The sequence below is a fragment of the Eschscholzia californica genome, unplaced genomic scaffold (genome assembly GCF_041429995.1).
Source record: "Eschscholzia californica isolate CP2 unplaced genomic scaffold, dmEscCali1.0.p SCAF_1, whole genome shotgun sequence".
Taxonomy (NCBI): domain Eukaryota; kingdom Viridiplantae; phylum Streptophyta; class Magnoliopsida; order Ranunculales; family Papaveraceae; genus Eschscholzia; species Eschscholzia californica.
The window spans coordinates 13,784,101-13,799,761 of record NW_028238198.1 but is presented as its reverse complement, the minus strand read 5'-3'; the positions used below and the strand labels follow the sequence as shown (position 1 = coordinate 13,799,761).

At 38.4% G+C, this 15,661-nt stretch overlaps 2 protein-coding genes and 1 long non-coding RNA gene across 3 annotated transcripts; all 3 read right to left on the bottom strand.

Annotated features, from left to right (window-relative positions):
• Positions 1–3,444: 3,444 nt before the first annotated feature.
• On the bottom strand, positions 3,445–5,832 carry LOC147564328 (uncharacterized). The gene is made up of 5 exons (XM_086671948.1): positions 5,811–5,832; positions 4,888–5,320; positions 4,559–4,730; positions 4,112–4,476; positions 3,445–3,875 (listed from the first exon to the last, which is right to left on the bottom strand). Exons 1-5 carry the CDS (start codon positions 5,830–5,832, stop codon positions 3,692–3,694), a joined length of 1,176 nt encoding a protein of 391 aa, XP_086528074.1. The 3' UTR covers positions 3,445–3,691.
• Positions 5,772–11,939, bottom strand: LOC147564327 (uncharacterized). The gene is made up of 6 exons (XM_086645020.1): positions 11,622–11,939; positions 9,062–9,621; positions 8,106–8,269; positions 7,066–7,833; positions 6,707–6,847; positions 5,772–6,522 (listed from the first exon to the last, which is right to left on the bottom strand). The coding sequence occupies exons 3-6, from the start codon at positions 8,256–8,258 to the stop codon at positions 5,914–5,916; spliced, it is 1,671 nt and encodes a 556-aa protein (XP_086501146.1). The 5' UTR covers positions 8,259–8,269; positions 9,062–9,621; positions 11,622–11,939; the 3' UTR covers positions 5,772–5,913.
• A 1,009-nt stretch (positions 11,940–12,948) lies between these two features.
• On the bottom strand, positions 12,949–15,517 carry LOC147564326 (uncharacterized). The gene is made up of 2 exons (XR_015227060.1): positions 13,877–15,517; positions 12,949–13,707 (listed from the first exon to the last, which is right to left on the bottom strand). It is a non-coding gene; the product is annotated as an uncharacterized LOC147564326 (long non-coding RNA).
• Between the last annotated feature and the right edge of the window lie 144 nt (positions 15,518–15,661).

The following is a 15,661-nucleotide window of genomic DNA, read 5'->3' as shown; positions in this document are numbered from 1 at the left end:
CATCTTCTTCTCTGTTTTCGTAGAAGCCCAGACCTGAAAAGTTCCACCTTCATTCATTCGTCATCTTCTTCTTGGTGGAAAAACCGTCCCGAGATAGATAACCTTTTTACCTTTTTCGTGGTTCAGTCATCATCTTCTCCTCTGTAGAAGCTTCAGTCATCATCTTCTTCTTCCATAAAACCAGGTACCTTTTTATTAGTTGTTCATCCTTCTTTTGTGATGATTAGTTTCTTTTTTTGTTCTCCATGTTTACGATTTGTCCGTACAGTTTTTGGTTTTTTCTTTACACTTCTGTTTCTGTACTTTCATTGTTCAGAATTTGACAACATTTTGTTAAATGTTAACCTAACTTTTATAATGTGTTAACATATTTGTTGCAATGCTATCTAATGATTACTGTGATTATCATTTTATGAAATGATCATACATTGCAGTGTGGACCATATGATTTTATGACATATATCTTGTTTGGTCGTTCAGTTTATTAGTTCTTTCCTCAAAACCTTCCCTGATTTTGTAACTAAACAGGACAGTTTGTGTTAACATTGTGTACCTTTGTACAACATTGTGTGGAATGTTAACAGTTCTGTGTTATGTGTTAACACATTTTGTTAAATGTCCCCATTTTCCCAGTTAATTTGCAATGTCCCAGAGACGCAAACATTTTGTACCAATTTAAAAAATTATTCCAGTTTTTATGACAGTGCAAGGAATGTTGGAACATGCAAACAAATTCTACAACATTCCATAGTTTGTTATAACAGTTTACAACCTGTTAAGACATTTTATGATACTTTCATAACATTTTATTCAAATTTGCAGTATGGAACCTGAAAGGTCACTTTCTACATCTCAAAATAATGACAAGAAGTTAGTATGTGACTCATGGGGCGACGTATTTACGGAGATTGGGCAAATATCCCTGGTGGGGTCAAAGCTTTTCGACACGCTCTTGGTCGTTATACCATTGCAACCAAGAACAACTACAAATATATCAAGAATGAACCATGTCGTGTGACTGCCGTTTGTTCCAAACCCGGATGTAATTGGAGAGTCCACGGGGTTGCACCATTGGGATGTAAATCCGTGTTTCTTTTGAAAGAATACGAACCGATACACGATTGTCTCGATGTTGTTCTCAAACCTGCGGATCCCAAACTCTCTAGTAAACTTGTTGGCAGCCTAATGGATGACGACATCAGAAAACACCCAAATTGGAGTACTGCTGAAGTCAAAGAAAAGTTTCAAGACGATTACGGTGTTGAGTTGAGCTATTACTTTTCTTACGGTGGTAAGAAGGTAGCCATGGACAAAGTATTTGGTCAGGAGGGTGATTCCTATTCAAAGTTGAAGTGGTACGTAGATTCTTTGGCGACTACTAATCCCAATAGCATAATTGATTTGCAAATCGAACCCACTACCAACAGATTTGTCCGAGTTTTTATTGCGCTTCACGCATCTATCCTTGGGTTTCAACACTGTCGTCCCGTGATCTATATTGATGGAACATTCGCCAAGACACGTTTTAATGGCTGCATTTTAGCTGCGGTTACCAAGGACGGAAACGACGGTATGTTTTCATTTTCACATCGTACGTTAACATTCTAATGTTCCTGCCAACACTTGACAAAATTTTAAGAACACGATCTACAATGTCGGTGCATCGAGTGAGATGATGCGTCATTTATTGGTGTAACTGAACATTACTACGTATGTTTAGACATTTCATAAGTTGCTAATGCACTATTGGTTTATGAATCAACAGCACTAATTTTGTATTATTATTTTTTTGTTAGGTCTTTTCCCCATTGCTTACGCAGTTGTGGACATTGAGAATGATCATAATTGGGATTGGTTTCTGCAAAATTTGAAATTAGTGGTGGATCCGATCAAACGTTACACCTTTATTTCGGATAGACATGCTGGAATTCTAAAAGGCGTGAAGAATGTTTTTCCCACCGCTCACCACTCATTCTGTGCTTGGCACTTACGATGTAATCTAAACTTGAGAATACGTAACGGGGCGCGCCAGTCACGTTATTTTCAGAGTCTTATGTTTACGGCGGCACGTGCATTACCCGAGAGCGAGTATCACGCAACCATTGAACAAATGGTTGAGATGGGTGGAACCAATGTGGAGAGGTTTTTCCAATCCCTTAATCCGGAATCATGGGCAGATTCCTTTTTCCCCGGAGATAGGTATTTTGTTTACTCATTTTCAGTTGAAATGTTGAAACACCACGAACCTTGTTACCGGCACACTTTAAGTTTACCCAGTAATTTTTTCACATTTAATCATAGCTTCTGTTATGAGAGGACACGCTTCCTCGTGTTTTGTTATTCTAACTAATGTTTACACATTTAGTGTACGGTTGGAACACAACATGAATTAATATAAGCATTCCGTAAAATGTTGTTACAGACGTTATAATGTTATCTTACAGGTATGGCGCCATCACTTCCCAACTGTCTGAGAGCTTCAACAACATGGTAAAGAAAGCCCGCGTTCTCCCTATTACAGCAATGTTGGATGCCATAAGACAGAAGATTATGAACAAGATGAGAAAGCATAGAGACGCCGCTATTGGATGGAATACATTTCTTTGCCCATCCATTAACTTGGAGCAACAAGCGAAATACAAAGTTGCGGAGACTTGGAGATACGTCGAGGCAGCCCCACTTATTTATGAAGTATATTCGACTCCTCGCCATTCCGTAAATCTTGGTACTCTCACATGCTCTTGTCGGCGTTGGCAAGTAGATTCGCTTCCGTGTCAACATGCAATGTTATGCATCAACAAGACTCGGGGTGATAGTACATGTTTTTACGATCCAGTCTGGACGGTTGAGGCTTACAGGAACACATACCAACATTGTGTTTACCCCGTTCCAAATTATGACGAACCTTATACTTTTGATCCATTAACCAAGACTCTTCCTCCACTAGTTAGAAGGGCACCAGGGAGACCACGTACAACACGGTTGCAGAGTTCCGGAGATGTTACCAGGAGGAAAAGAATATGTCGCAGGTGCAACCAACCCTCTTATCACAACAGTGCAACATGTCGGGCCCAACTGTAGTTCTCATTTTTCTAAATGCTTCAACATCAACGATATGTCTCAACATTTTACAGACTGTCTGTACATTGTGTTGAATGTTTTAGAAAAATCTTTTGGTATTTAGTACATATTTTGTTCTCTTGTGAAAATGTTATAACATTCTACAAAATGTTCAGTGAATGCATCCTTACATGTCTTACTATTATTTACAATGTGTCAACATTATGATTTTTTTTAATACATTCGTATTAATGAAGGAACATTATAACATATTTCTCAAACATTTGTCAATTTGTCCCAGCATTGAAAGGAATGTTCTAACATATCTGTGTATGTTCTTCCCTGAAACAAAGTCTAAGGGGACAATGCATGTCACACATGTTGTTGAAGAAAAATAATAATATATTCAAATTTACTTCATATTGTTTTAACATAAACATCCCATCCAAAATCATTGTATGTTGTTAACATCCCAAAATAATTTACAAAGCATAGAGTTTGTTTGTAATCTAATCAAGAATGAAGTCGTTTCGGGTTTAGTGATATGAACATAACCCGTTACCTGAACAACTACTTCATTTTTGATTAAAAAAGATCCTTTACAAAAAAAACATACACAGGGGAAACTACTTCAAGCTCGGGCCATCCTCCAAGATATCGTATTCTCTTTCAAAATGTTGTGGGTTAGCTTGGCCCTCTTCCTTTGTGCCAGGGATACCCAATCTGGGTTTTCTGTACGCTGTTTGGGTCCTGTTGTCGTGCAGTCTGCCACGAGCTCTTCAATTTTCAAAATGACAAACAGACCGCAATCCGGGCTGTTCAAGACACAAACGAAATGTTAAAGCATAACCAATAATGTGTCTACAGTCACAGACAATTCTGAAACATAATGTTAAATGAGACTAAATTATTTATAACTACGTGTGTTTTTATCAAATTTCTAAAGACATATAAGTTTTTGTTCCAACATTTCCAGGAATGTTGGAACAATGTCAAACTAACTAAAACATGCATCATAATGTTGGAACAAATAAAGAGTGAGAACACTTACTTTTCTCCCTGAGTAGGGAATTCTGGCTCCCCAACGACATCTGCATATTTTTGTTGGGTTCCAAACATTGTGAACCCAACTTCTTCCATTACATCCTCGACATATGCCGCGTACTCCCTGGCATTTTCGTAACAGTCCTTGGCCTTCTTCTTGTCAAATGACATTGAGTCATAATGGGTCCACCTATGGAGAAATACATTGTATATCAATAGTGTCCAGTGCCCCCCCCTTGCTGCGTCCCCCGTTGTTGGGTGGCAGATTGGTGCACACACAAACAAGATCTCCGGTTTCCCAGCATTATTACTCAACGTGCGATTGAGCATATGTTCGGTTGAAGCTTGGTTGACCTCCGACTTTATCATTGTCTGTCGAACAAACACAAAGTTATCAAAATGTTCTCTCATATAAAAGATGACGATAGGAAAACATTCTAATCTCTTCACTTACGTAGATCTCTGATGGGAGGCAAAGCACACACTTTTCTTTCAATTCTTTGTGGTTAGTGACGAAGGAACTGGCCCAGTTGATAATCTGTGAATCGCATTCTAGATTCATCATCAACATGTCGAGATGCTTTCCACATATGTCGTTTATCCCGTCACTAAACCACACTTTAGTACTGGAAAACGTGGAAAAAACAGTGTCACTTTTTGCAATGATAGGACATATCAGCCAATGCTAGAACATTACAGTAAGCTAAAATTAATGTTACAACACAAACAAGAATGTTTAAACATTCTTGTCCGTGCATGAACATTACAGTAACCTACTCGTACCTTTTGTCACTTTTCCTGATGAATTCTTCCATCAGACCCTTTTCATCTTCCTTGACATTCTTCCAGACTGGGCTTCTTCTCCAGTTTCCAAGCTTCTTAACTTTCTCCTCTTCTGACTTTCCGGCTCCCAACTCTATAATGTCCTCTACATTGATTGTTTTCTTTTTCTCGAGTTGCTTGCCTTTCTCGGTCATGGTTCGGGTTCTTGGCTGTGTTTTAACCCTCTTCACCAAAGAGTTTGGTTTGTTTTTATCTTTCTTTTCCACAACTTCAGCCGTTTCAACCTTTGGCTTATCTACAAAATCGTCTTCAGAAGAACTTTCGTTCTCCACGATCTCGTAGTTTTCATATTCTTTGGCCCTTTCACAAACCTCTGAAAAGAAAGCTGAAGGCCAAGTCAGCTGGAAGTCTAGTTCTTCCGTCTCTGTTTCACCTACATTCAAAACACTTGCAAAAGACTTTTCACCTGTCCCCCACCACCACACGTTTAACTAGTCAACATTCGATATAAAACCCAAATCTTAACAAAAAGCATTCTCCAATTTTTGATCAATATATATAAACGTTATCACGGATGTTCCAACATTTTACGTATTTATGTGGGAGAAGAACACTTACTTGTTTGTTTCTTATTTATTACTTAGCCGACCAGTCTATTGTCGTTCGTGGTAAAAGAAAGTCTTCAATTGTCGTGGTAAAAGACATCGTGGGAGTACGATAGAACTCTTTTACTTACCGTTTATCAAAAAACTTGTAACGATGGCTGAACAATTTATGTTCATACCAATCATCTGACAAGTAAGTAAGAATTTCAGAGAAGATAGATTGATTGCACACAAGTTAATACGTTGCTTTAAAAAAAAAAAACTAGAAATAATACCAACTTTAATCTAAACAAAGACAATATCTATTAATTTTATAACAGTATCTCAAATGTTGAAGCATTCTGGTGTTTGCTCCAACATTTCCAAATTCTTATCAAGCAAAGACAGGAATGTCAACGGAAGTAAAGAATTGCGTGAGCATTTACTCACTTGACCCAGCAACTTGGCTCTCTTTCTGCTCCTGGTTGTGCCCCTCCCCTGAATTTTGACCCTTTTCCAACTCATCAGAAATTGCCCTCTTACCCTTATTGTCTATTTCTGCTCCTTCAGTTTGGGCCTCGGCATCACTTTCTTTTTCGTTGCGGGCTTCTACGTTTACTTGTTCCGCATTTTTTGGGGCTACTTCCTGCTCCACTATCTTCTCTCCACCATCTCCACTCTCCACCTCTTGTCTAACCTCCCCACCCTCCACCTCCTCTCCAACAGTCACCAACTCTCTACCAACCTCGTCTCTAACATCCACCTCCCCTCCTACACCAAAATCAAATTCCAATACATCATTTTTCTCTCCTCTCTCTCTCTTCATCCTCTCCAACTCCTCTTTTAATACTTCTCTCTCTCTCTTAACCATCTCACTTTCTCTCTTAACCCTCTCACACTCTCTCTTAACCAACAAATTTTCTTCTCTCAACCTCTCCACTTCCTCCTTCAACTTTTCTACTTCCTCCTCATTCATCTCCTCCACCACCCTCTCCGTGAACTTTAACAACTCTTCCTCTTCCACAGACTCCGCCACCAACTCCACCTTCACCTACAAGAAGGGATACATAAGGTTATTATCTCAACACCTCTTAAAAAAACACATGCACTTAATTAAATGTTCCAACATTTGTGCAAATGTTCCAACATTTCCTAAAATGTCACTCAGACATTAGTTATGTTAGAACATTAGTTTTAATCACCGAGACATTATAAGAAATGTTAAAACAAATTACCTGCTCTTCTGTAATGCTTTCCAGCTCTTCTTCCAGTCCTTTAAGGAAGAATGGCTCGATCATCCATCGAGCTATTCTAGGACTGACCCCTACTTCTCCAACCAGGTCCTCATGGATCCTGGTGTGCATGCAATACCAGTACTGCAAAGAAATTAAACACTCTTAGGTCAGTACTGTTTTTCTTTATCACCATAAGAAATGGAAACACAATTTATAACATGCCCAAACATTCTCCAAAATGTTCCAGCATTACAGAAGCCCCAAACGAATGATGAAACATAATGTCAGAGCAAACTAATTTGAATTTTATCACTATAAGAAATTATGAAACATTTAAGTGCATGGTTATGAATACTTACGGGGAGAAGAGTCAGGCATCCTGAAGCTTTTGCCGGGTCTTCCGAGTGCTTGTTTATTCTCTCCATCATGTAGGAGTGAATAGCTCTCGCCCATGAAACTCTTTTCATCATTCTCTCCGTTTGGAGATTGTGATAAAAACTCCCGACAACCGAGGACCCGGCAGCTGAAGCAAACAGGAATGTGGCTGCCATGTACATAATCCATAGTTTCAAGAACTCAATGGCCGGAGCCTTTGTTCTTGCAGCCACATGCAAAGCCTTTTCGATGCTGGGACCCCCAAAAGATGCAGCCTTTCCCTCAACAATACAGTCTTTGAAATACTTGCTCAAAAACTGGTCCTTAGCCACATCTATGGTGACATTGGTTGGGAATGAATCATATATTTGTCCTTCCATTGGGACTCCCAACAACAAAGCAACATCTCCGGGAGTGAACTGAATCAAATTCCCTCCGATGTTGAAGGCTTGGCTCTGTTTGTCATAGCAGTACAGAAGATCATAGATGGCTTTGTTCGGCTTCTCCATCACATTCTCTGTTCGGAAACTAAAACTGGTCACTGCCTTAAATAAGGCCCCGAATGGTGAAGAAAGCAACATCTCCCTTTGCTCTTCAGTAATATATAACTGCAATTCCCGCGCCACCTTGAAAACTGCTTTGAAGTTACATTTGTAATTGAAAGCAGCTTTCTTCTTCTGCTCTTTAGCCCCTGTTGGTTTTGGTTGAGGCTCCACCTTGTCCACTCTCGCCTTTGAAGTAAACCCACGGTGCTTCACAGAAACAATAACAGAAATGTCAGGGCATTCAACAAAATGTTACAACAGTAGACTTAATGCTTCATCACAATAAATAATGGGAGATCATTGTTTAATGTGTCTACACAATAAGCATAGGCCTCTACACAATAATGACAGATCAATAATTGAAGCAACATTTTACAGAATGTTAACACACTAACAAATATGCATAACAATTATAAGAAATGTGAGAACACAAACATTATTGTCAGAACATTGTAAAAAATGTTTATACAATAACACACCTTTGCTTGTTGGGGGCTGGCAACTTTCTTGCCTTTTTTGCTTGGCCCAGCATTTGATGCCTCTTCAGCAGGTCTCTTCCTGGGGCTAGCCCTCACAGGAGTCTGTTGTTTCTTATCAGCACCATCTCCTTTCTTTGTGTTAGTTTTAGCCATCTTTGGATTGTCTGCAAAAGTTCATATGTTTCAAACAAACACAAAGACAAACAAAAGCAGAATGTATATACACAACCAAATTGTATAAACATATACTAGTTTTTTTTTTCACAACCATGAATGTTAAAAAAAAAACATTCTGTTAATCAACAACCCATAAATCTTGAACAAATGACTAAATTTCTCCACAGAAACATAAATGTTAAAACAACCCTAACCTAGAAACTTGATGTAGTATCATAAACACCCAAATGACCTTTATGTGTAGATGCATGCTTTCGAAATCACTAACAACTATCAAAATGTCTGAACATAATCCAACATTTCTTCAACACAACCCACAATGATAAACCAAATCATGCACTTCATAAACAAAGACAGACCCCCAAAAAACAAAGACAAAGTACTAAATGTCTCCACAGAAACCTAACTTTCGGATCACAACCCTAAATGTTAAAACAAAACTAACCTAGAAGCTTGATGAAGAACCATAAACACCCAAATGGTTCCGAAATCACAAAACAACAACCAAAATGTTTTATCACAAACTTTAGAGCAACTTAACCCTAAAACTTTTTCGGAAAACAACCCAAAATGATTTATCACAGACTATAGATCAGACTACTAAACTTGAAATCATAAACCCTAATTGTTTGAAAACTCCCCCAAATTTTCAAACACCCCTAAATCTGTACCAAAACCCACAGATGTGAAACAAGACACCCAAAAAATGTTCCAACAATCATAATAATTTACCAACAACAGAGATAGGACCAAGAGTTAGAGGAAGAACAGAGATGTACCTGTTTGTGAAAGAGAGAGAAATCGAGAGAGAAGCTTTAGATTCGTTGAAACAGAGCGAAATAGAGAGAAAAAAGAGTAGATCCGGTTGCTTAAATAGGTTTGGGCGAAGAGAGATTCGGCTGTAACGTTTGGAATGCAAGAGGCGTTAATGGCGGTGCTTTTTCGCTTGAAAAAAAGAAAGAGAGAGGTAGAGATGGACCGGTTTTCTGGTTTTGATCGAGATAGAGAGGAGAGATAGAGAGGAGAGATAGAGTGAATCGGTTGAATGAAGAGAGAGAGAGAGAGATAGAGAGGGTTGTGTCTTACCGGTTTGAATGAGGAGAGAGAGAGATGGAGTGGGTTTGTGTGGATGTGAATGAAGGAGAGGGATGTCAGTCGGCTCCTCTCAATCAAGTCAGAAGTCAGGGAGGGGAAGATGGGAGGGTGTTTTGGGCGGGAAATGTGTGAGGGATAAGTGTAGCGCCCCAAATCCCAAATCTCAAGCCGCCTTGAAATCGAAGATTTGAGACCTTCAAACTGGATCCACGAGCGACGCCTACCATGAGTGCACAATCAATACCTGAAAAATGAAATAGCTGGGTTAAAACCCAACTGCAGTAGATTTCCTCAAACCTAAGTCTCGGGTAGGCAAGCTCAATCCCCAATCAAGGAAGTATTTCATTCATATACATTATTGGCGTTATCTGAAATTTAACGTGACAACTAACATAATACAACGAGATTTACCACACGCACGTAGAAATTAGTAATTTATCTTCTTGATTATTAGGCTTTCAACGTCCTCGTTTTCTAATCTAATATTAACTCTCGTGATAATAATCTTTATCTTTTCAATCAGTATAAAAAGATCACACTATTCACTAAGATAGACCTTTATAGAACCTTAACTTGACGATTAAGTCGACAAAACATTATGCCAAAAGACACAATCATCCAACTCTCGTCGAATGATATGACAAGTTGGTATCCACGTTGTATGAGAGTGTGGCCCACAAGGTCATCCATTGTGTTAGCGCCGACCCCATACGCTCCATACCTCGATCACATCCGGTAGAGAGGGCCGAACCAACCACATAAACTCATACAACCGTCCATCAAGTCCATCATCACACACATAATAACATCATACAACAAACATAAGTCGAATGAGAGTGTGGCCCACAAGGTCATCCATTGTGTTAGCGCCGACCCCATACGCTCCATACCTACATCACCTTCGGTAGAGAGGGTCGAACCAACCACATAAACTCATACAACCCTCCATCACATCACACACATAATAGCATCATACAACAAACATAAGTCGAATGAGAGTGTGGCCCACAAGGTCATCCATTGTGTTAGCGCCGACCCCATACGCTCCATACCTACATCACCTTCGGTAGAGAGGGTCGAACCAACCACATAAACTCATACAACCCTCCATCACATCACACACATAATAGCATCATACAACAAACATAAGTCGAATGAGAGTGTGGCCCACAAGGTCATCCATTGTGTTAGCGCCGACCCCATACGCTCCATACCTACATCACCTTCGGTAGAGAGGGTCGAACCAACCACATAAACTCATTCAACCCTCCATCACATCCATCGCATCAAACACATAATAGCATCACACCACAAACATTGGCTCTAATAAAGAATTACAAACAAGTTTACCAAACCATTCAAGCCAACAACACATGGCAAGTCAAAATGGATGATGCTCATAATAGATCCTCACGTGGATCATCACCTCAAACAAACAAATAACAATAATAGTTAACGAATATAGACTCACCAATATAAGGTATCATATACCTAGGAAGTACATTGCTTACAGAATAGAAACCATGTGAATTATCTTAATCGATTCGCTCATTGGAGATTGTATCGACACCTAGTACAAAAACTATTATAACTTCTCACTCGGAACTTCAATTAACTCACCGTTTGAACCACTAGAAAGTAGACAAACAGACCTTTCCAACCATATAAGATACACACCGAGATTCATTACCAATCATAACCAGATCTAATTTTAATCTACACCGAAATACAGTAGAGACTGCTGTGACACCTCGTACGAAAACTATTATAACTCCTCGCTCGGAACTCCAATTAACTAACCGTTTGAACCACTAGAAAGTAGACAAACAGACTTTTCCAAACATATAAGATACACACCGAGATTCATTACCAATCAATGCCAGATCTAATTTTAATCTAGACCCGAAATGTAATAGGGACTGCTGTGACACCTCGTACGAAAACTATTATAACTCCTCGCTCGAAACTCCAATTAACTCACCGTTTGAACCACTAGAAAGTAGACAAACAGACCTTTCCAACCATATAAGATAGACACCTAGATTCATTACCAATAAATCCAGATCTAATTTTGAAGTTAGACCAAAACATTGTCCTATATAGATATTTTATGGAATTCAAGATAGAACTAATATCTAAATCATTCAATCATTCTTTATAGAACTTTATGTGATTAACAATACTAAACCTATCATGGAATCAATTGAAAAAGCCTACAAAAGAATTAGGAGATAAGAAATCTACCTCTTTTGCCTTAGATGACATCAAGACCACCATCATGCCTCTTTCTCTCTCTAGAGAACTCAATCTCTACCTCTTTTCTTCTTTATCCATTCTTCATTTACTAAGAGTGGCTTGTTGGAGATTAAGAAGGTATACTAACCATAACATAAACAATACATAGATTTCTTCAACTTATTCATCAAAATCTTCTCCAAAGAATACCATTTCTCTTTCTCTCTCTAAGTTTTGTTCTAGATCCACAAAAAGAGCTCTAGACCCCTTTTTATATAATTAACTCAAGCAGCCCTAGTTTTCCTTCTAACCCACTTCTATTTTTATGATGTTCAAGCCCACACTAACTTACTCTTCATATTAGGCCCAACCCCAAATTGACCTAGAGTTTTGCTATTTACACCTAATTTGATATATATAGAAAATAGGGGTGTTACAATCTTCCACCCTAAAAGAGGATTTCGTCCTCGAAATCTAACATACCATAATCACAAACAATATGCAATCAAGTGTAGCAAATGCTAAAACGTATATGTTATATGAGCACAAAAAATACAACACTACATAAGGCACTCTGTACCCACAGGTTTAAGCAAACCACATGTACAAGCTCGCTACGACAAATCATAAGTATCAGACTCGGTACAAGGCACAAGCGATTTACAATCTCTATATCATAATAGAAAACTCATATGACATCAAAACTTTCATAACAACGTCTTCTACCCAGATTGATTATCCAATTCTAGAGATCCGTACATTTAAATTTCCCTTTTAATGGGTTATAACCCATTTCGAGGTTCACTTGATAGCTTCACTTGCTATCCATGTTTGCATCGGCTTAATCCTCTCCAATAAACCATGCGACCCTTCAGTCATCGCACCTCTTATGAGCAGGAAGCGAGTCAACTTCTGACATTGCTCATTGAATAAACATCCAATTAATGCTCCACTTGATAGTCTACCACAAATTAGTCATGTGTTCGTATCAACCTTTACGTCGAGGCAACCTCTATTCCGGTCAATTATTATTATTATTATTTTTTTTTTATTTTTTTATTTTCACTCAATCAAATTATTAGGTAATTCATAAACAACTGATACATTAGCGACGACATACATTCAAACAATTCAAAGCCCCATAAAAGTAGGGAGTTTCACAACCCTCGTGTATATCATAAACATATGGATTGCGATAATCACTATCACATACTTTAAGTTTGACATCACATTCAAATAAGACATTTGATCACACGTATCACAGACAAAAACACATCATATCAATACGCATTATCCTTCATAAAAAAATTGCACCCACAATTTATATTCGGAAAACACAAAACAAACTTCTTTAAAGTTTTCACAAGAAAATAATTCCAAAAATATATGTTCTAGATTCAACCAGTTGTGCAAGACACTAATCAAAGTGTTTCTAATAATGACATGTCTAACGTCGACAATCAAACCCACAATACAACCCTAGGACCACTAAACCTAGAGCTCTGATACCATTTTGTAGCGCCCCAAATCCCAAATCTCAAGCCGCCTTGAAATCGAAGATTTGAGACCTTCAAACTGGATCCACGAGCGACGCCTACCATGAGTGCACAATCAATACCTGAAAAATGAAATAGCTGGGTTAAAACCCAACTGCAGTAGATTTCCTCAAACCTAAGTCTCGGGTAGGCAAGCTCAATCCCCAATCAAGGAAGTATTTCATTCATATACATTATTGGCGTTATCTGAAATTTAACGTGACAACTAACATAATACAACGAGATTTACCACACGCACGTAGAAATTAGTAATTTATCTTCTTGATTATTAGGCTTTCAACGTCCTCGTTTTCTAATCTAATATTAACTCTCGTGATAATAATCTTTATCTTTTCAATCAGTATAAAAAGATCACACTATTCACTAAGATAGACCTTTATAGAACCTTAACTTGACGATTAAGTCGACAAAACATTATGCCAAAAGACACAATCATCCAACTCTCGTCGAATGATATGACAAGTTGGTATCCACGTTGTATGAGAGTGTGGCCCACAAGGTCATCCATTGTGTTAGCGCCGACCCCATACGCTCCATACCTCGATCACATCCGGTAGAGAGGGCCGAACCAACCACATAAACTCATACAACCGTCCATCAAGTCCATCATCACACACATAATAACATCATACAACAAACATAAGTCGAATGAGAGTGTGGCCCACAAGGTCATCCATTGTGTTAGCGCCGACCCCATACGCTCCATACCTACATCACCTTCGGTAGAGAGGGTCGAACCAACCACATAAACTCATACAACCCTCCATCACATCACACACATAATAGCATCATACAACAAACATAAGTCGAATGAGAGTGTGGCCCACAAGGTCATCCATTGTGTTAGCGCCGACCCCATACGCTCCATACCTACATCACCTTCGGTAGAGAGGGTCGAACCAACCACATAAACTCATACAACCCTCCATCACATCACACACATAATAGCATCATACAACAAACATAAGTCGAATGAGAGTGTGGCCCACAAGGTCATCCATTGTGTTAGCGCCGACCCCATACGCTCCATACCTACATCACCTTCGGTAGAGAGGGTCGAACCAACCACATAAACTCATTCAACCCTCCATCACATCCATCGCATCAAACACATAATAGCATCACACCACAAACATTGGCTCTAATAAAGAATTACAAACAAGTTTACCAAACCATTCAAGCCAACAACACATGGCAAGTCAAAATGGATGATGCTCATAATAGATCCTCACGTGGATCATCACCTCAAACAAACAAATAACAATAATAGTTAACGAATATAGACTCACCAATATAAGGTATCATATACCTAGGAAGTACATTGCTTACAGAATAGAAACCATGTGAATTATCTTAATCGATTCGCTCATTGGAGATTGTATCGACACCTAGTACAAAAACTATTATAACTTCTCACTCGGAACTTCAATTAACTCACCGTTTGAACCACTAGAAAGTAGACAAACAGACCTTTCCAACCATATAAGATACACACCGAGATTCATTACCAATCATAACCAGATCTAATTTTAATCTACACCGAAATACAGTAGAGACTGCTGTGACACCTCGTACGAAAACTATTATAACTCCTCGCTCGGAACTCCAATTAACTAACCGTTTGAACCACTAGAAAGTAGACAAACAGACCTTTCCAAACATATAAGATACACACCGAGATTCATTACCAATCAATGCCAGATCTAATTTTAATCTAGACCCGAAATGTAATAGGGACTGCTGTGACACCTCGTACGAAAACTATTATAACTCCTCGCTCGAAACTCCAATTAACTCACCGTTTGAACCACTAGAAAGTAGACAAACAGACCTTTCCAACCATATAAGATAGACACCTAGATTCATTACCAATAAATCCAGATCTAATTTTGAAGTTAGACCAAAACATTGTCCTATATAGATATTTTATGGAATTCAAGATAGAACTAATATCTAAATCATTCAATCATTCTTTATAGAACTTTATGTGATTAACAATACTAAACCTATCATGGAATCAATTGAAAAAGCCTACAAAAGAATTAGGAGATAAGAAATCTACCTCTTTTGCCTTAGATGACATCAAGACCACCATCATGCCTCTTTCTCTCTCTAGAGAACTCAATCTCTACCTCTTTTCTTCTTTATCCATTCTTCATTTACTAAGAGTGGCTTGTTGGAGATTAAGAAGGTATACTAACCATAACATAAACAATACATAGATTTCTTCAACTTATTCATCAAAATCTTCTCCAAAGAATACCATTTCTCTTTCTCTCTCTAAGTTTTGTTCTAGATCCACAAAAAGAGCTCTAGACCCCTTTTTATATAATTAACTCAAGCAGCCCTAGTTTTCCTTCTAACCCACTTCTATTTTTATGATGTTCAAGCCCACACTAACTTACTCTTCATATTAGGCCCAACCCCAAATTGACCTAGAGTTTTGCTATTTACACCTAATTTGATATATATAGAAAATAGGGGTGTTACAAT

Bases quoted from the DNA above. Each gene is read 5' to 3' on its own strand.
- LOC147564328 (XM_086671948.1), bottom strand. From the start codon at position 5,832: ATGCTTCAACATTTGAGATACT. The intron at 4,477-4,558 runs GTAAGTGAAGAG...TTTGTTCGACAG, and splicing joins GCCTCCCATCAGAGATCTAC to ACAATGATAAAGTCGGAGGT. The intron at 3,876-4,111 runs GTAAGTGTTCTC...TGTCTTGAACAG, and splicing joins TTCCCTACTCAGGGAGAAAA to CCCGGATTGCGGTCTGTTTG.
- LOC147564327 (XM_086645020.1), bottom strand. From the start codon at position 8,258: ATGGCTAAAACTAACACAAAGAAAGGAGATGGTGCTGATAAGAAACAA. The intron at 7,834-8,105 runs GTGTGTTATTGT...GTTTCTGTGAAG, and splicing joins CCAGCCCCCAACAAGCAAAG to CACCGTGGGTTTACTTCAAA. The intron at 6,848-7,065 runs GTAAGTATTCAT...ATTTCTTTGCAG, and splicing joins GATGCCTGACTCTTCTCCCC to TACTGGTATTGCATGCACAC.